The sequence below is a fragment of the Malus domestica genome, chromosome 06, assembly GCF_042453785.1.
Source record: "Malus domestica chromosome 06, GDT2T_hap1".
Taxonomy (NCBI): domain Eukaryota; kingdom Viridiplantae; phylum Streptophyta; class Magnoliopsida; order Rosales; family Rosaceae; genus Malus; species Malus domestica.
In genome coordinates this window covers 26,001,941-26,022,124 of record NC_091666.1, presented here as the reverse complement: position 1 = coordinate 26,022,124, position 20,184 = coordinate 26,001,941, and the positions used below count along the sequence as shown (strand labels likewise).

The 20,184-nt window shown below is 40.1% G+C and overlaps 3 protein-coding genes across 4 annotated transcripts; all 3 read right to left on the bottom strand.

Annotated features, from left to right (window-relative positions):
• Positions 1-212: 212 nt before the first annotated feature.
• On the bottom strand, positions 213-2,937 carry LOC103448285 (chromophore lyase CRL, chloroplastic-like). 2 transcript variants are annotated; one of them, XM_008387533.4, is made up of 8 exons: positions 2,129-2,937; positions 1,942-2,002; positions 1,810-1,845; positions 1,667-1,717; positions 1,317-1,412; positions 798-902; positions 558-650; positions 213-453 (listed from the first exon to the last, which is right to left on the bottom strand). In XM_008387533.4, exons 1-8 carry the CDS (start codon positions 2,362-2,364, stop codon positions 313-315), a joined length of 819 nt encoding a protein of 272 aa, XP_008385755.1. In that variant the 5' UTR covers positions 2,365-2,937; the 3' UTR covers positions 213-312. The 2 variants fall into 2 exon arrangements, with proteins under 2 accessions (XP_008385755.1, XP_008385756.1); XM_008387534.4 differs by having other exon boundaries at positions 1,317-1,409.
• Positions 2,938-3,166: 229 nt separating this feature from the next.
• On the bottom strand, positions 3,167-4,645 carry LOC103448286 (uncharacterized protein At4g14100-like). The gene is made up of 2 exons (XM_008387535.4): positions 3,890-4,645; positions 3,167-3,741 (listed from the first exon to the last, which is right to left on the bottom strand). Exons 1-2 carry the CDS (start codon positions 4,395-4,397, stop codon positions 3,530-3,532), a joined length of 720 nt encoding a protein of 239 aa, XP_008385757.1. The 5' UTR covers positions 4,398-4,645; the 3' UTR covers positions 3,167-3,529.
• A 280-nt stretch (positions 4,646-4,925) lies between these two features.
• On the bottom strand, positions 4,926-7,383 carry LOC103448287 (succinate dehydrogenase assembly factor 2, mitochondrial-like). Its single transcript, XM_008387536.4, has 5 exons — positions 7,196-7,383; positions 6,971-7,078; positions 6,409-6,535; positions 5,447-5,515; positions 4,926-5,360 (listed from the first exon to the last, which is right to left on the bottom strand). The coding sequence occupies exons 1-5, from the start codon at positions 7,279-7,281 to the stop codon at positions 5,214-5,216; spliced, it is 537 nt and encodes a 178-aa protein (XP_008385758.1). The 5' UTR covers positions 7,282-7,383; the 3' UTR covers positions 4,926-5,213.
• Between the last annotated feature and the right edge of the window lie 12,801 nt (positions 7,384-20,184).

Sequence of the window (20,184 nt, the reverse complement as noted above, 5' to 3'; positions counted from 1 at the left end):
CAATTTACTTTCATCACACCTGAAATTCAATGCACAATAGTCCGGGACACCACAATGGCATCCCATCCCGGGGGGTGTAGGTAAGTCCATCCTCTTTCCAGAAAACAAAGTGAAGTATGCGTGAACTAGGCCGGGTTTCCATACACCGGCAGAGTGGCAGATGAACAAATTTTGCTTGTAACATATAGGAAGGTACTCGGAAACACAAGAAGTGAGAGATGGTAACTGATGTGAAATACCAATTAAGAGAGCGGAGTTACAAAAAATATGAACATTTACATGGATGGTTATAGCCGTTTAGGTAATAAACGATTATTCTTGCAAGACAAATGAACCCTCTATTCTTTTCTCCATAGACTGCTGGATAGGAAAATTTAAAGAAGAAAACATGTCATTGGTACTAGAGGCCGGCACAGGCTTGAATTCGTACGGACCTTCCTTAGGACCCCAAACCTGTAACAATACAAAGCACTTTTAATTGTTCCTGTGAGCACTACCACATTACAGCATCCAGTAAGGGAATTAAAGAGTGTCTGACTAAGAGAAGGGAAACCGACCTGATTTCCATCAGCATCAAATCCCCGATCCCAGGCATGTATCTCATTATTTTTATGAATTGCAAGTTCCGATGTACAGTACGCTGCTCCATTCTGCAACAAACAGGGAAAAACGATATATCATTGAGTAACAGTCATTTGATTCATTGCAGTTTCAACTATCAAGCAACCAACTGTTATCCATGGCCCCAGAACAAGGTCTTAACAAAAGGAAAAAAGGATCAAGATCAAAAGAATTACCCATGAATTTGGAAAGCTGTCAGGCGGAGTTGAACCTTCATATAAGCAGCGTTTCCCACGCTCACAACGTTTCAGATGTATTGTTGTCAAATGCTCTGCAATGTCCTGCAGACACAGATAAGTATGAATAAAAACTTTGAAAGCATATCTATAGATGTTTTCAAATGGTTAAATATCAATCTAATTCCCGGATGAAGTAGCGACTCCAGAGCATTTTTTAAGTGCTTACTCACAAGCTTGGGCCTGAAGCCTCACAGGCAAGGTTATAACATCAACGGTCCCTGGTAATGAATGTTTTGAAAATAAGGCATTTAAAAAGAATTCAGGCCTGTGAAATTCCCAAGTTATCACTAAGACGATCTTAGATTTCATTTTTAAATAAGATTTATCCTCTAAAAGGTTCAATGCTGAAGAAGTTATATCAGGTTGAAGTTACCAAATGATGTGGCTTTGATACCAGAGAATCTAAAAGCATGCATTGACAAGCTAAGATTGAGATTTCGATGCAAATAGACTAACCCCAATAACTTCTTCAGGAAGCGGTCGCTGATCCTTTGAGCGATCACAGAAATTCTTGTACTCCTCCACGTCTCTGATTGCGTATGAGCTTAGCTGCTTATTAACAAAAATTAAACATATCAGAACCCCAAAGAATCGCGATTTACATCTCTCACAGTCTATTCTCATGTCATGCCAGTGCATAAAGTAAAAGAGAGCTAGTGAACATTTACTTAACGAATACTCCCCCAAGGGCTGGGAGGGGTGGTAATTTTGCCTTTCAATGAAAAAAAGATAAGTTTACATACAGATTACAATAACATTAACAACATGCTCTTGGAATTAAACCGCGAAACGGATTATACACCCACCTCAACATCACATTTCAACTCTTTCGGGCAAGGCTTCACCATATAAAATCTCTGCAACCAGGTAGCATTAACATTTAATCAAAATAACAAAATAATGGGCACGTAAGTTTGCCAAGAATTGACGTTTGAAGGCAACAACATACTTGTCGAAACGGCTTCTGAGGAGTCCTCCAAAAAGCCTAACCAAAACCCCACAAATTCAAGCTTATAATTAACACAAAAAACCAAACTTTACAGCCAAAACGTTGCTGGATTTGGCAAATAACTAAACTTACTTGTTCAAAGTACAAAACCTTAGAACCATCCACCATTTCAGCAGCTGGGCAAGTTACCATTCTGCAAGAAAATCCCGAAATCATGTAAAATTCACCTGCAAAATCCTTGAAACAAAAAAAAACCCAATTGAATTGAACAAGAAAGGAAGGAGGAATTGGGGCCCAATTGGGTTTTATGGGGACCGACCTAATGTTGAAGTAGTGGTCAGGATCTCTGGCCGCTTGGTCTTTGGAGAACTTCTCGCCGGAAAGAGAACGGGTAACCAGGCGGGCGTGGTCCCACCGGGTGGTGGACTTGGTGAGTCGCTTCAGCAGTAGAGCTCCGCCTATCAGCACCAGCGTCTTAACCACCAACCCGCGCGCCACGCCCCATCCTCCGGCGGAATCGGAGCTCCCACCGCCCGGCTCCGACCCGATTACCATTTCCTTGATTTTATTACAATCTCAATTCAGTACCTGCTACTACTAGTACGATTTCGATTGAACTCACGCAGCTGCTAAATCCTGAATAAACCTATTTTTTTTTTATATAATTTTTAAACTTCTCTGTTGAAATTTGAAATTGAAATTTTGGTTCGATCATATGGGTTGGGTTGGGTCGGATTGGTTTGGTTCATCAAGGCCGTTTATCTGGATTTTGAGAGAGAAGGATCGGCCGTCGGCTTTGTTTCAAGAGCTTACCACCAACGATTGCCACGTTGCCGTCACCGTGCCGTCCTACTTCTTCCATCTACTTGCCGATGTAGTAATAGGGTCCGTACTGGCTTGGGCCATACCCATACAGCCCAATTCATCAACCACTGTTGTCCAACATTTCATAAAAGCGAGTTTTAACGACACTCCGAAGACTGTTCACTTTTAACAAAAATAATATTTTTATTTTAAAAAATCACTCCTGGTACTATTCATTTACAACACATTTTTATCCTTTTGATTAAAACTCAAAGTTTTCAAGCTCTTTTCATTAGTTTTCCTTTCATAAAATGTAAACGTAGTGTGGATAGACTAATGGGTAATGCTAGGTAGACTAAATTTGTAGAGAAAGTTTTGAAAACTAAGAGACATGAAAGTTAATGATTGGTTTATTACTTAAACGTTGATAAACGTGCTTATTCCTATTGATGACACATCATTTAGTTTCCAAAACTTTCTCTACAAATTTAGTCTCCCTGGTATTATCCTAAACTAATTTGTCATATTAGTATACTTGTCAATAAATCGGATCTTGATACAAATTCAATCTACATTCGATTGGATAAATAAGAGATAGATTTGGTATACAATTTGATAATCCGATTAAGATTTAATGGAACAAATTTGGATTTACTTAATCCGGTTGGAATTTCCTCCCCACATACCAATAGGGATGTCACTAGACCAACTAGTCAAAAGTACATATTTTGGGACATGAAATTGGACAATGTTTCTTAAGGCACGGATAAAGTGGCTTAGGGACTTCAACTTGCTCATATGATGAAGAACAATTGATGAACCCAGAAGGCATGAATGAAAACCCGATACTATATTCACTAAAATATTGAACCACATGCAAACCTTTGTTATGTTATTAGATAGTTGTTCCAGCAACTCAAAAGCTATCCATGTTTCGAATGCTCCTTTCATCTCTCATCAGCCTGCCATGAGAATAATCACTCGTCACAGATTCAAGTAGAAGTGGAGGAGACCTCCCCCTTTGTGCTGAATCAGTCTTTTCCTCCCCAAAACAATGAGCAGGAGCATCCCACTTGGCATCCTCAAGCACAGCTCCCACCTCGAATGTCATCACATGAGCAGTATATCCTGCATTATTCCACTAATTCATCAATCATTTATAAAGGAAAAAAAGAAAGAAAACCCAATGGACAACAGCTACGAAGGTGTTCCATCGAAATGCGAATTCGGATTTCAAAAGTACAATTACATAAATTAGCAACAAAAACTTTGATACCGGTATAGAAAACCCAATGGACAGGTCTCCTGGTGAGCACGTCCTCATAGTACCAAATAAAATCAACCTTCTCCCACACATTGCACAGAAACCCGTCCACGTGTTGCTGACCCAGATAATTAGCGCCGTCGAGCCAATCAGGCCGGAGAATGCCAACCGGAAAATGCATGGTGTTGCATTCTCTGTCGGAGTCCAAGGTGTAGATGTACGAGGTGCCATTGTCCCATTCGAGGTCGTAGGTGAGCTTCCCCAGCTGGCTTTGGATTATGTTGAAGTTGCGGCCGTTGGGCCAGTCGTACCAGAGATCCACCACTTGCAGGGCTCCCTTGCTGTTGTTCATGAAGAGGACAGAGTGGAACTGGTGGGGCCACGCCGCCGGTGCCGGGTCGTCGGAGGCGGACTCTACCGCCGTCATCATCGTCGTCAGCGGCAGATTGAGTGGCGTCGGGAGGAGGAGGAGGAGAAGAAAAGCCATGGACATGGCCATGGTTGGATTTGTGGAGGTCATTGAGGATATGGTTGCACCTGCATAAAGTTGTCCCCACTATATCCGATAGAACCGATACTTATCAATGTTCTCGTTTCTAGAGAGTTAGATTACGGATTTCCGTTTCCACCCACAGACTTTTCATGTATTTATAGTTATACCTATTTGTCAATTTGCCCCCCTCAACTCTCTAGATTTTAAAATTTTCATCCAATCTTTCATCTATCTTGGAGCCGTGAACAACACATGACAACTGTATGAGGACATAAAGGTAATTTTGCTTTGGTAAATTGGGCGCAAAGCCGAGCTGCTAATTGGACTCTCAGAGCTAATTCAAACCACACACACATTGCTAGTACATTTTTTTAGTTACAATGATATTGACATTATGGTATCGACAGTCCATTCTTACTCGTTACCAATCGTCTGGGACGGAAAGCAAAACATCCACTTACAAGAATACCAGTTGATCAAGTTGCTGTGTTTAAGCTGGTTTTGTTTGAAACTGCTCAAAGGCTACAACTAATCCATTACAAGAACAAAAAACCAAAAGATTAATCTCTCATCCTCTGTTTCATAAAAACCGCACCGTTTGATTACATGACTTATTTTCTTTCATTCAGGAAAGCATGCCAAAGTGTATGAACTATATAAAATATGTTACAATCGAAAATAAGAACTGAGGGAGAGAAGACGTCCAACAATACCTCTTGGTTTTATTGAGGCCAATCGGTGTTTAACTTGAGGCATTCCAAGTTCTAATCGACATTTTTCATCGCTAACACATTACCAATCAACATACCATTCGAAATTTAACTTGAAAAAGTAATGGCAGAGCTACTGATTACCCGTTATAGGGCAGCCCTGGCTTTTCTTTATATCATCCCACCCTCTAACCCATGGCTGGCCAGGTGTTGCTCGTGTCTCAGAAGCAGCATAGCTGTTCAGGTTGTTCGTGATCTTGTTACGCACTGCAGTAAAAACCTACAAAAACATATCATTTGAATGAAAACGGAGACCATGAAGAATCAAGCGACATATGGAATTTGAACTTTCAGATCATTTCTCACAGGATTAGTTTGGAGTGCCTCGGGGGGTTGCTCCTGGCCAATTAACCACTTCCACAGATCTGGGTTTTCCTGTATGAGGAAAAATGATATCAGAATGTGTTGCCAAAAAAAAAAATGATATCAGAATCTCTCCCTTGCCATTCAAATTTGCAATTTGCATAGTATCAATACTAGAAAAACCATACATCTTGCCTCCGGCTATCTTACATCAAATACATGAATAGGGAACTGACCATGCACTGGGTGCTAAGATTTGCAAGGCTAACAGGAAACACAGTATTTACTTACAGACTCTAAATCTTTGTTATTTCAGCTGTTGATGGCAATCCAGGGATTTAGAACATCTTATGTTTCTTACGAAACTATTTGATTTTAATTGCTTGAAAACTCCTGATGGTTTACAGTTCAACCGAAAATGCAAAGTCATTACGCTTTTCTCTTAAGTGGAATAACTATTATTGCTAATATGTCAGTGAATAAAAAAGCTTATAATTTAATAACTGAAGAAGCTAGGACCAAAACAAATTGTGTCCAGGTCACCCTGCTCTCCAAAGCACTGGATCCTATGAGCTATATGTCAACTGCTCAGACGAATCACAAATATGACAATTAAAATGAACAAAAGACGTTAAATCAAGCACTAACTTATGCTGGGAGTCACCGTGAATAAACAAATCTAAGCTTATGATGCATATCCAATACTTTTATTTTTGGTTGAGGGGCGGGCCGAGGGCTAAACAAACAGAAGCAAACTTGTAAAATTCAACATATTCAGTTAGTCTAGGATGACATATAAACTAGAAACTTGTTACTGAAGTTCCAAAGAACAAATTTCGAATGCGGCCTAGTCCTCCTCTACTAATCACACTATAAACTAAGCAGCATTCAAAAGCCAAGTAAAAGCACAAAAATTTAAAAGGGTATGACTTATGAGATGATCACAGTAGTGAAAATAAATTTACCAGGTTGAGGACATCCACAAGAGATTTAATTCCCTGTTCATCCAATGAATGGATATGCTCCTCCACCCACTTACCCAGAACCAAATCCAACTCCAAAAACCCTCTCTGCTTGCTCCTGTATATCAATCTGTTCCACAACCCAAACCAATTCTTGTCTCAGAAACAACAAAGCAATTATTACGCGTCTGTTTGATAACCATTTCGTTTTTACTTTCTAGTTGTCATTTTTTTGGGTTATTGACAGAGGCGAAATACACTTATCGATCAGGCACTAAACGGCTTCTGTAACAAGTGTTTTTTTTATTTTTTTTATTTTATTTTTATTATAAACAAGTTGAACATTTATTAAATATTCAAGTGTTCCTTGAGCATTTTGAAGTGCTTCCCGAAGAAGAATATGGCAGGTGCTTTTCCAGAAAGGCTTCTATGAGCCAAAAGCAATTCTAAGTTTTTTTCTGCTAGACAAGTTAGAAGTACTTTTGACTATCAGAAAAAGCTTTTCTCTCCTCCACAAGCAATCTCAAACAGAAAAATGGAGGAAGAAGAAGATGGAGTTAAAGACCTGTTAAATAGGCGCCTCTTGCTCTCTTGGGTGGAGAGGTCGATGTCCGGATTGCTGCCATTGTTGGTGGAATAAGAACGCTGAACCAAACCGTATCCGAATTGAGACCTGGAAAATGAAATCACGCCCCCGACAAAGTCAGAGAAAATTCAGACTACATAAAGCCACAGCCTTTACGAAATGTTAATACAAATGAGGGAGAAAATCGATGAAAGAAGGGAATACCTGACATGGGTTTCGGCGGGAGAGATGGAAGCGGTGGATTTCAGGGCTCGGTGGAGGCTGATCAAGCTTCTTCTCAAGCTTCCCATGTTTTATTTTCTTCTTTTTCGATTGGTGTTCTCAGATGTTTAACAACGGAAGAGAGAGAGAGAGAGAGGAGAGAGAGACAATTTGTGGGCTTAAATTCAAATGACACACTGGCCTTTCTTCGTCCATATGGTTGTGCCACACGAAATGGCAACGTACCCAAAAGTTATTTTTTATTTTTTATTTTTTATTTTTTTTATTTTTATTTTTAGTATATCGATATTTTTACACTAAAAAGAGGAGTTCGGCAAAACCAGACAATGAGTAGCCTAATTTACTATCGAATTTGCCATCCACGAGATTCGAACCTAAGACCTCTTACTTTTAAGTGAAAATGAATACTAGCAGACCATAGTACTGAGTGATAACTTTTTTTAACAAAGACAAGTGTGGCTATTGGTTCTTCTACTGAGTTTCGTACTAAATTATTATAACTTGTTTGTACCATACTTGACCAATCCCGAAACTACTGAGCACCGGTCAACGTTATACCTTCAAGGATCCAGAAGAGTTTCCCTCAAACCAGGAGACCAATCACAGCGCGACAGGTGTCGACATCAGAAGCCAATCATAGCGCGACACGTGTCAACATCAGAAGCCAATCACAACATGACACGTGTCAATGTCAGAATGAAACTAGAAACTTTCTTCTATAAATAGAGATCATTCTCTCACAATATTTCCTAATGTCATTTGTACTAAATCATTCACTAGTACTCATTAAAGGAGAGCTTGAACCTATGTACTTGTGTAAACCCTTCACAATTAATGAGAACTCCTCTACTCCGTGGATGTAGCCAATCTGGGTGAACCACGTACATCTTGTGTTTGTTTCCATGTCCCTATCTATTTACATACTTATCCACACTAGTGACCGGAGCAATCTAGCGAAGGTCACAAACTTAACATTTTCCGTTGTACCAAAGTCCCTGCTGATTTTGTGCATCAACATTTGGCGCCGTCTGTGGGAACGACACGTATTCCCACTCTCTTCAGCTTTGTCAAGCTGGTTTCCACCATTCGTACACTCTTTTTTGACCAAGCATCCCTTTCCAACATGGGGAGCGAAGGAAGCCACAGCACACAGAATGACACCCTTCTTACACCTAGTGCGAAGCAACGAAAGAATGAAGGAAAGAGGGTTGCTCTTCAAGCTAAAGTCGATGAGCTAGAAGCTCAAAATAACAAGATAGCAATGAAGAATGAGGTCCTCCAGGAGCAGTATGAGAAGCTCTTTGAGACGCTCCACGAAACTAGGCGTACTCAAACATGCGAGCTCGTTACCCATGTGGAAATCAATCATCACCTGGGTGCCCCCTAACATAGAGGGTCACCTTCATTCGACATGGGTATCCCTGATGAGGAGCGACTTAATCATCAAAACATTGATCAACATGAGACTTCTCTCAACCCAACTACTTCGACCTGAAGCAAAAGAAGTGGATGAAGACACCTCATTGCAGAAGGGTTGGAAGGATAGAAAGCCATTTATCGTGACTGCCGAGACTTCCTAAAGCAACGTCGAGAGAATCCCCTCCACATATGCTCGAAGATCAATAACCCAAGGGTTTCTGAAAAACTGGGTCCCCTCCCACGACCCAGGCCAGCTGCCAATCTAGGAAATGAGCGACATGTCCCAGAGGAACATGAAGGTACATGAGACTCTGAGGTATTCCGACAGACTCGCCCTAAAAGTCAGTACGGCGAGTCCAAGGAAAAATCACACGCCTTTGCTCAAACTTTCCTACTTCCAAGAGACGATGGAGACTTACGAAAGAAAATCCCAATGGTACATGACTCCACTCAGGACCCCCTTGTCCTACAGCTCATTGAGGAAGTAAACAAGTTGAAGGCCGAACGTCAGGCCGAGATACCTGACTGGAACCAACCCAGGCCTGCCCTCTCACAAGGAGGATCCTCGACACCCCCTTCAAGCAAAGACAAAACAAAAGCTTGGTTTACAACTCTATACTGGAAGAGAGGACCCAATTGAACACGTTAACCTCTTTGAGTCCACCATGGTATATCGGATGCACACCGACGAAGAGCGATGTCTTCTCTTCCCCTCTAACCTCTCTGGCGGAGCTCTAAACCGGTATTGCTGTCTTCCACCTGAGACAGTGGACTCATTTGAGGAACTGAGGAAACTGTTTATCTTTCAACACATCTTCCAGACCGATCGCTTGCATTCTGCAGATGACTTGTACACTATTCGTCAGAAGCCCGACGAGTCACTACGAGAGTATGCCGATCGTTTCAGCCATGAGTATTATCGCTGCGCTGAGGCAGATGACAAGACCGCCTTCAAGGCCTACGTGATTGTTTCTTTAAGTACATGATCAATGCCAACACATGGAAGACTTGCTCTGAGGTGATGGCACATGCTTACAACCATGCATCCGCCGAGGCAAGGACATATCAAGGGAAACCCCCCACAACCACCCCTTATCAGCAAGTAGGGAGTGGAAGCCAGATCCAACTAAATGAGAAGACCTCGACCTTCCAAACGGCAGCAGTGCCTCCCCCTGCCTTACTTAATACTTTGCCAAGTCAACAAACATATCAATCTCAGGGCAAAGGGAAAGATTTCCATCCTCACCAGTCTCATTTTAGTAAAAAGAGTAAGGGACACTACCGTTATAACCAAGGATATCGCCATGATAATCCCCGACCCCATGCAGTCAACACAGTGGGTCAAGCACGTGTCAGGATAGCCCCTACCCCGAGGTATGAGGCATACACACCTTTGAACGCCATATGCATGGCCATTTACCCCAGCATAGCATACTTGATACCGAAGCCAAAGCTGAGGCACCCGAATTACAAGCCCACAAAGAACACGGGCATGTTTTGCTGCTACCACGAGTATAACGGCAATGACGGCGAGAAGTGTATCACCCTTCGTGATCATATTGAAGCTTTGGCATGTGAAGGAAAAATTAATCAATTCCTCTTTCACCCTGTAAGGGGTAACTGTAACCAACGCCAGCTAAATGTGATATATTCCATAAGTGGTGGCACACCCATATCTAAATCTTCCAACAGGGCCATGAAAAATAGTGAACGAGCTTTAAGGTATGACCACCAAGTGTTTCACGTGGAAGACATCAGGGGAGGTAAGTATCAAAAGCCTAACTGGGATCCAATATGTTTCTACCCTGAGGAAGAAAGAGGTATCATCTACCCTCACAACGACCCACTGATCGTGGAAGTTCACATAGCCAACTTTGAAGTACAACGAATCCTGGTAGACACGGGGGCTTTGGTCAATATCATGTTTGCTGAAGCTTTCAGGGCACTTAATGTAGCTGAACACTTGCTCGACCGCTCGATTTTCCCTCTGATAAGCTTCTCCGATGATATCGTGCAACCTTTGGGGAGCATACACTTACCTTTCACCATTGGTACAGACCCTTACACAGCTACCATTACCACTAACTTCCTGGTGGTTGATTGCCCAACGACATACAATGTCATCTTCGGATGCACAGGCATCAATAATCTCAAGGCCATAGTATCCATACATATGTTATTGATGAAATTTCCAACCCTCTATGGCAATGGTTACATCAGAGGAGATTAACTTAGTGCATGATCATGTTACAACACTTCGGTCAAGCAATAACACCTGCCTGTGCCTAAGGAAACCCTTTCTATACATGACCAAGTTATAAAGACCAGCCCAGACGAAGCCAACTTGGATCTTCATGGTGGCAACAGTCAACCCAACGATCCTCGAGATGACTCTTTCACCCAGCAAGCATAACCCGCTAAAGAGTTGGAGAAGGTCTCTATCTCAAAAGATTATCCGGATCGCATAGTGAAGATTGGTACCACCTTGTCACCACCCATTTGGTTGGCATTGATCTCTTTTTTACAAGAGAACACTGAGGTATTCTCCTAGTCATACGAGGACATGTCAGGCATCTCTCCCGATATAATCTGTCATCGCTTAAGTATTGACCCCAAGACCAAGCCAGTGAGACAGAAGCGAAGATCTTATGACGCTGAACGGTACGAGGCAATGAAGGCAGAAGTTGAAAAACTCAAAGGCATAGGTTTCCTCCGCGAAGTCAATTATCCAACGTGGGTAGCAAATGTTGTCTTGTTAAGAAGAATCCGACCAAGGAAAGTCTCCTGCTCCAAAAGGTCTTGTGGAGAATGTGTGTCGATTACATCGACCTAAACAAAGGATGCCCGAAAGATAGCTTTCCTCTTCCTCTCATAAACAGACTTATAGACTCTACGACAGGGTGTGAACTCCTGAGCTTCATGAATGCTTACTCAGGATACAACCAAATCCTCATGAACCCTCCGGACTAAGAACACACAGCCTTCACTACTGACAGGGGATTATATTGCTATAAAGTCATGCCCTTCGGCCTAAAGAATGCAAGAGAAACTTATCAGAGACTGGTCAATTCAATGTTCGCCGAACAGATTGGGAAGAGCATGGAAGTTTACGTTGATGATATGCTAGTCAAGAGCAAACATGCTGACCAGCGCATCACCAACCTATCTGAAACTTTCACCATTCTGAAGAGGTATCGAATGAGGTTGAACCCCAACAAATGTGCCTTCGGCGTAGGCTCTGGCAAATTCTTAGGCTTCATGATAAGCCAACGGGGCATTGAGGCTAATCTTGAGAAGATCAAAGCAATCCTCGACATGAAGGAACCGGTAACTTCAAAAGACATCCAGAGTCTTACTGGTAAAATGGCAGGCTTAACTAGGTTCATCTCTAAGGCCATCGACAGATGTGCTCATTTCTTCAAAGAACTTAAGGGAAGTAAGAAGTACATTACATGGACTGATGAATGTGCTGAAGCATTCAAGAACCTCAAAGACTACATGAGTAAAGCCCATTTGCTCTCCAAACCAGAGGTTAGTGACACTTTCATTATATATCTGTCGGTATCGGCTTCAGCAGTAAGTTCCGTTCTCATTTGAAAGGATGGTAATGTCGAACGGCATGTCTACTACGCTAGCAAAGCCTTACAAGATGCGAAGACACGATACTCCAACATTGAGAAATTGGCTCTAGCATTGGTCATGTCTGCTCAAAAACTTCGCCCTTACTTCCAAGCACACTCCATCATCGTGCTTACCAATCATCCTCTTCGACAGATACTTCAAAGTCCTGACACTTCTGGGCGAATGATCAAATGGGAGATAGCATTGGGTGAGTTTGACATCTTCTACCAACCAAAGCCAGCTGAGAAGGGCCAAGCAGTGGCAGACTTCATCGCCGACTTCACAAATCCTGTTGACATTGTTTCTATGCCTAAATAAGTGGTTTCATTACCCTCGGAAGCTCAGAAAATAGAACCAACAGCCCCAACATGGAGTCTATATGTTGATGGCTCGTCCAACCAACAGGGTTGTAGAGCAGGACTAGTCCTTACGACCCCTGACAAAGTGGCGATGGAGTATGTTCTTCGTTTCAAATTCAAGGCGTCGAACAATGAGGCCGAATATGAAGCCCTCTTAGTAGGCTTACGTTTGGCCAAACACCTTGGGGTTAAACGAATTGATATCTTCAGTGACTCATAATTGGTGGTTAACCAGGTCACTAACAAATTTGACGCTAAGGATAGCTCTATGGCAGCATATCTGGCACAAACACAATTGTTGCTCAAGAACTTCCACTACCAGATCACCCAAATTCCTCGAGCGGCAAACAGCCATATAGATGCTTTGGCTCGCCTCGCCTCAGCGGTGGAAGACAAGATTGGGAGAAAAATTCAGGTCGAATTGTTGGCAGCACTAAGCACTATGGCTGCGGTAGTGTGCAACTTACAACAAGGATATAGTTGGATTACCCCGATTTATGGATTTCTTGCTCATGGCACCCTTCCAAATGACAAAGTGCAAGCTAAGGAGATTCGATACAAGGCTACCCGTTACTTGATCATTAATGACCAACTATACAAGTGGGGTTTTAACCTACCATACCTAAGATGCCTTACGCCCGCAGAGGCGGAAACTGTCATTCGGGAAATACATGAAGGAGTCTGCGGAGATCATGCTGGATCTCGATCCCTAGCACACAAGGTTTTTCACCAAGGATATTACTGGCCAACACTCCACCAAGATGCCGTTAGAATATCCCGCTCATGTGATAAGTGTCAACGCTACGCAACTATTCCTCACTCCCCTCCCGAGCCGCTCACTCATATGATCAGCCCTTGGCCCTTTGCCCAATAGGGACTTGATTTGATCGGCCCAATGCCTGCAGGGAAGGGCAAGGTTCGCTATGCAATCGTTGCAGTTGACTACTTCACAAAGTGGGCCGAAGTAGAACCCTTGGCAATCATCACTGAGGCAAAAATAGAAGACTTCGTATGCAAGAACATCATTTGCAGATTGGGCATTCCCAATGCGATAGTCACTGACAACGGGCGACAGTTCGATAACAATAAGTTCAGGATGTTCTGCTCTAAGTTCAACATCAACTTATGTTTTGCCTCCCCAGCTCATCCCCAATCTAATGGATAAGTTGAAGCCATCAACAAAATAATTAAACGAACTTTGAAAACCAGCTTAGACAAGGCTAAAGGTTGTTGGCTAAAATTTGTACCTCAAGTTCTTTGGTCATACTGCACTTCATATCGGACATCAACAAGAGAAACCCCATTCTCACTTGCCTTTGGTATAGAGGCAAGTGTCACAGTTGAGCTTGAGCAAGCAACGTTCCGAGTCCAGAACTACGTGCAAAGCGAAAATGACAAACAACTTACCCTCAACTTAGATCTAGTCGAGGAACATAGAAACCAGGCTCACTTGAGGAATGTCGCCTACAAGCAGCGCATCTCCAACTACTATGACTCAAGGGTCAAACCTCATTCTTTCAAAGTGGGGGACTGGGTGTTAAAGAAAAGATTACTCTGCGACAGAGTCCCGAGTGAATGAACACTTAGTCCAAACTGGGATGGACCGTTTGAAGTTGTTGGCATCAGTCGCCCTGGCTCCTACAAGCTTCGAAGTTCCGATAGCAAGACCCTTGGCCATCCATGAAACACTGATCACTTGAAGTACTATTACAAGTAAACTCACATTGTACCAATGTTAAGCTTCAGCCGTTCGGCATCCTATTTAACAAAGACTATTTGGCATGAATTCAATAAAGAGGTGATTTAGATAATCGATCATAATCTTCTTACATTCCTAAGCAATGAAACACTTGGTTCAAAGCTTCAACATGAATGCTTCCAACATGAAACAAAGTCTAAGTATATGTCAACAAGACTATACAAATAAACGAACATCTTCACAGTATATTCGTTCAATCATACATTCCAACACATTCATACATAAGCCAACTATGCTTTGAAAGGGTTCAACATATTTTGTGTCATTCGACACTTGCTACAATGTGCCTAGACACATTTCCCTTATTCTCACCAACCAGGTGATGAAATGTACAACCCGTACTGTCCTTCATGCCATCAACCAGGTGAAACCAGGTGATGAAATGTATAATCCGTACTCTAATATTATTTGGCAACTTGCCACTCATACCACCAACCAGGTGAAGAAGGAACTCATCTTCATGCCACCAACCAGGTGATGAAATGTACAATCTGAAGGAGATTTTGTGAAAAACATGTTCATTTGAGCAACATCTATAGCATGCAATTAACAAATTTAAAGGCGGAATCATGCTTGTATGCATTAAAAAACAAAACATTACCCATAAAATTCAAAGCCTAGTAGATTGGTGAACCTTGACTCAACTTAAAACAACATTTGTTAGTTGAGAAATTATACCTTTGTAGGTTTCTCTTTGCATAACCAAAGGCTAATCACCCAAAGAGAGGGCCTTCATTCCTTGCATCTTAGATTTATGGATTTGGATGGATGAAATGGTTCTCCAAGTTCCCAAAATTGAGAACCTCTAAGTCTCTTCACCAAGGTTAGATTGGAGAAGAAATGAGTGACCTTGGAGTAGTAGGATTGCTAGCTAAACCCTCCAAGGAGGCCGGCCACTTTAGAGAGAAAGGAGAGCTTATGTTCTCATCCTTTCCCCAAAAGAAAACCCTAAATGAATTTTGGCTATAAAGTCATATTTATACCTTAATTCATTGGAGTGGCAAACTTGTAAATAAGTCCAAAACTCACTCCATCTCTAAATGGCCGGCCTTAGGGTATTATTGGGCTAATTAGGCATTTGTGAATCATTATTCATTAAGTTGTCATACAACTTAAGTCAATGGGCTTGACGTTCGAAGCCCATTGGGCCTTAAGGTCCAAAACTATCCCGATGTCTTTAACGAACTTATTCGTTTGATTAATTAACATATTAATTAATCCTTGCCATAAATAATTAAACCATTTAATTATTCTTACTCATCTCCATTATTTCTTCAATCTCCACCTTACACGATGTACGATCCATTAGGTTCCTTTTAGCGAGGCAGTGGACGATTAAAACCATTTCAAATCGATTGTGAATTGAAACTTACTTTCAATTCTCCCTTTGGTGATTATACACGTTTAGGGTTTCCACAAACCATGAGTGACACCTAGCAGCATATCATGGTTACCCAAGCTAATCAGAAGAGGTGGAGAACCTATTCAGTTTAGGATTACAAATGCAATACGGTATTTCTCTAATACAATACTTTTGACCATATTGTTTGGTTTGATAGTTTATTCATGTCTACTATCCAATGTGATTCGTGTGCTTATATGATTACCTTGAATGTGATTTGGAACGACTTCCTAAATCTCATTCATACTCTGCCCAGAGATTCTTAATCATATCATAGAGTATTCTCTCCCAAACGGTTTGAATGTTAGAGATCCCTTGTTGCGCATTTACTTGCCTCCATGGCTAAGTGGCTTAACTCCGACGATGCCGTGGACACCTGCGGATGGGGTGACTTTGACATAATCAAAGATCAAGGACCTAACCACAAGACAACTATGATGCCTCAGGTCAAAGGACTACTTTGCATTATCCCAACCATGAGTTCTCATGTGACATGAGTATGAGAACTCTTCGTTGATCGTGTTCAGTGAACTCATTCTCTATTGAGCACCTACGTACTTATCTTGATGTCACACACACCAATGACTCGAGACTAGTCACTCTTCCTGAGAGAAGACACAGCACGTACTGATCTTAACGGACTGTCAATGCTCAATTGGCAATCCTATGATCAGGAACATTTAGGATGTATCTACGAAAGAATGGTCTCATGAATCTAACTTCTTTAGATCGCATTCTCCCAATCACATATTCCTTGGACTTATCGTTTAAGCGTATAACATTTATATGAGACGGCTCAAACAATAATCTTTGCTCTTGATATTAAACTAGATTAGTTTAACATGTGAAATGTCCATAAAGTATCATCATATGATTGGTTTTAGGGCACATTTCCAACAATTTCCCACTTGCACTAGAGCCAATCAGCTTGGTCATCAGTGATGATACCTCTTCTGTAGTCATTTCATAAATGGCTAAGTAGTAGGCTTATACAATGGATATCTATATGTTATCCATAGAAGCAACCTTGAGAATAACGACGTCACCATTATACATGATTCTTAATCATGTGGTTCAGTCTCTCATTTGAGTTCGGATCGTGATGAGACCTTGATTCCCTGGCTTGAGCTATCGCCCCATTAGTGTCAGACACTTTCTAGTTGGAACCGAATAGAGAGTTCATAAATGAACTTTCCCATCCAAACAACATTGTTGTAAACTTCTATATGGCAATATATTTTGCATTCATAATGGAACACACTAAAGTCATTACTTTAATGTTTCCATCCAAATATCTCTTTAGTCATAATAAAGAGATATTTGTTTATCTCTTTATTCATAATGAAGAAACATCCAATGATGGATTAGATTCATAATCTAATACATTTACACTTCCATTACGTTACTCTAATTCTTCATCGATCTTTGAGGAATATATCCTTTAGTATTTCTTAAAAACTTAAAGACTCACTTGACAGTTGCCATGGTTCTGATACTGGGCTTGCACTGATATCGTCTTGTACCGTTCTAGGTACAATTCATATCAATGTTTTTCATACAATATGAAATACATAAATCACCTTTCTGCGTATGCATAAAGGATTCTATTTACGCATTATTTCTGTGGGAGTCAAAGAGTACGTTCTCTTTGAGAAAAGCAACTTCTTAGTCTCACTAGAGTTGTCATTTTTTATTGAAGTTCATCATCATATGAGAAACTTCCTATCATCTTTTGTCTATATTTAGGGCTTGATATAATCCAATTATATCCTAAAATCTATCAATATAGATTTCCATCCCATGTATATAGACTATGTCTCCCATATACATTCTATCTTCCTATAATGTTTTAAAGTCATAACTTTTAACGAAGAAGTATTCTTTTCATTTCCAAAATTAATATATCATATATTTGTGTATATATATATTCAAATTTAGGAACATGATTAACTCTCACTAATCTTTTATAAACCTAGTAAACAAAAGATTCATTTATATCTTTATGAGAAATCAAACGATTTGATCTTTCTCTCATAAGACGTTTATAGCTCCCACTAGCTTGCTAAGATTCATGATGGATGGATCTCTACAACTTACATGTCTTGTGATTTATAATTTTAGACATATATTATCAAGACTATCTTAATAATGGTTTCGGAAACCCATATTATGTCCAAACATTGAATCACCATTTAGTTGTAGCTAGCAATCTTCGAATTAATTGAAACTAAGACTACGTCAAAGATGGTTTCTTCAAAGTCAACAATTCTCTTTGATTGTAGTCACCTTAAGCTACCAATTAGCTATGGAGGTTTCATTATTTCGGGTCAAATGGTACTTTACCATTTCCTTGATTATATATCGTATATACACTCAATGTAGTCATAAGGATTTTCATTCTTATTTCTTTCGAATTAAGAGGTGTAACTCTATGACATAGTCATAAAGTTCAAACCATTCAACTGAGACGGTTTATAAATCATTCTTGACTACCTTGGAGCTTGTGGTGTAGGAACTAGGTTGTTATATTTGTTGATCACTATCTGGTTTCTCAAAGAACCCATTCTTTGAGTTCTATCTCTCGTTCATTTGCTCTATCTTAGGCAAATCCTGGTGTAGGATTACAATGAACTACCCAACAAACAACATTTGTTAGTTGGTTTATAGAAGTGATATCCAAATGTTAATTTAAGGATACCCACAAGATAATTCTCAAACAAATATTGCTTATTAGCACACAACCCCAAATCTTAACATGATTAAGATTTGTCTTTCTTTCCAACTACATCCTATGGAGTCATGAAAATTTTGGAAGATCTTCTAATTGACAATTATATTGTCTTAGAAGTATATATCCTATATATGGGCAATTGATAATATCCAACGAACTAAATCTTATTCATGTTCGTTCTTCTCCTAATGGAGAAATCCATTATCTTTTGATGTTTCTTTCCTTGATATTTTTCAAGGAAACTGTTCTAAAGTGTTATATTTCCTTGAATCAAATCTAAGGAGGCAAATACTTTAGACGTCTTACTCATCAACTTACATTTCTTGAATTCTTTGAGACCTTTTGCAAAGTATTCGGACTTGTGTTTATTCAAAATAAACTATAGTCCAACCGAGAGTGATCTTCGGTGAATGTCATACAACATGAGTAGTATTATGTTGTGGACAAGTGCCACTAACATCTAAGTGAATTAACCTCAACAACTTTGTGATTCTTTCTTCCTTTCAAAAAGAATAAAGATTCGAACATTTCGCCTCTATACAATTTTAATGAGAAGGTATTAGATCCGGATCTAATGATCCAAAGCATCCATCTATGATCAACTCGTATTTTATGTTTTTAAGGTATCACAACTCAGTTGGGATTAGTCACTACCTTGCAACCTTTTGGGTTTTAAGCATCGTTATATTCTAAACAGTTAACACTACCATATCATCTCTACTATAGAGACAATCAATTAGATTACAATAATCTAATCATTCATTAATAAAGAACAATGTTTTGTCAAACAAAACATTCATCCATCCCTTATAGTGATGGAATTAAGTTCCTTAAAATTGGAATGTAAAGACAATCTTTGGTTTTTCCAATTTCTTTGGTAGTTCATATGAGGAAGTAAGTACCATCTGCTTTTGCAGAGATCTACATTTGATTCACATTCCGAATGTGAAGTACTTTCTCTTCTCTCATTAATCTTTTACTTTTTATTAGCCACACTTTTACAACGATTGTAAAACATAGTTACTAATACTGAATCAAGCATTCAAGTAGAAGAACCAACTGTTTTGAACTTTTCAAGAACAATTTACAACACCTTCAAAAGGTGTGTTCTTGACACTTGCAAGACATTTCTTGCAAATACCCCTTCCAATGTCCATCCTTTCATAAAGAAAGTTTGTTCCCTTGGAGTTAATTTTATCTTCTTCATTTGACTTCTCCTTCGACTACAATAGTCATGGTCCCTAAACTCCCACTATCTCTCTTGAAACTTATTTCAATTGTGTTATACACATCAAACATTTTGGAGAGCATGTGTTTATTGTTCACTACATAGTTTACAATAAACTTAGTGAACCATTAGGATAGGGACATAAAGGTGAAGTCCTAGCCTAGTTTCCGTCTCGTTAAGTGGTTTATCACTTCAACACTCAATGATTCAAAATCATCATAAGTCCATGTTGATGGACTATTTTTGTCAAACAACCGTTATGTTCTAAACATAATTACAAACTTTCAAGAGTTGTTCAAGGCAACTCTCATTTCTTCATACAACAATTTGTAAGTGAAGAATCATGGCACATAAAGTGTCCATGCCTTTGTGCTTTCTTCTTAAGTTCCTTGTTCATGTAACAAAGAAACAAGTACTAATGTTTGCGTTAGTTAAGGGTTGTTCAAAGCAAC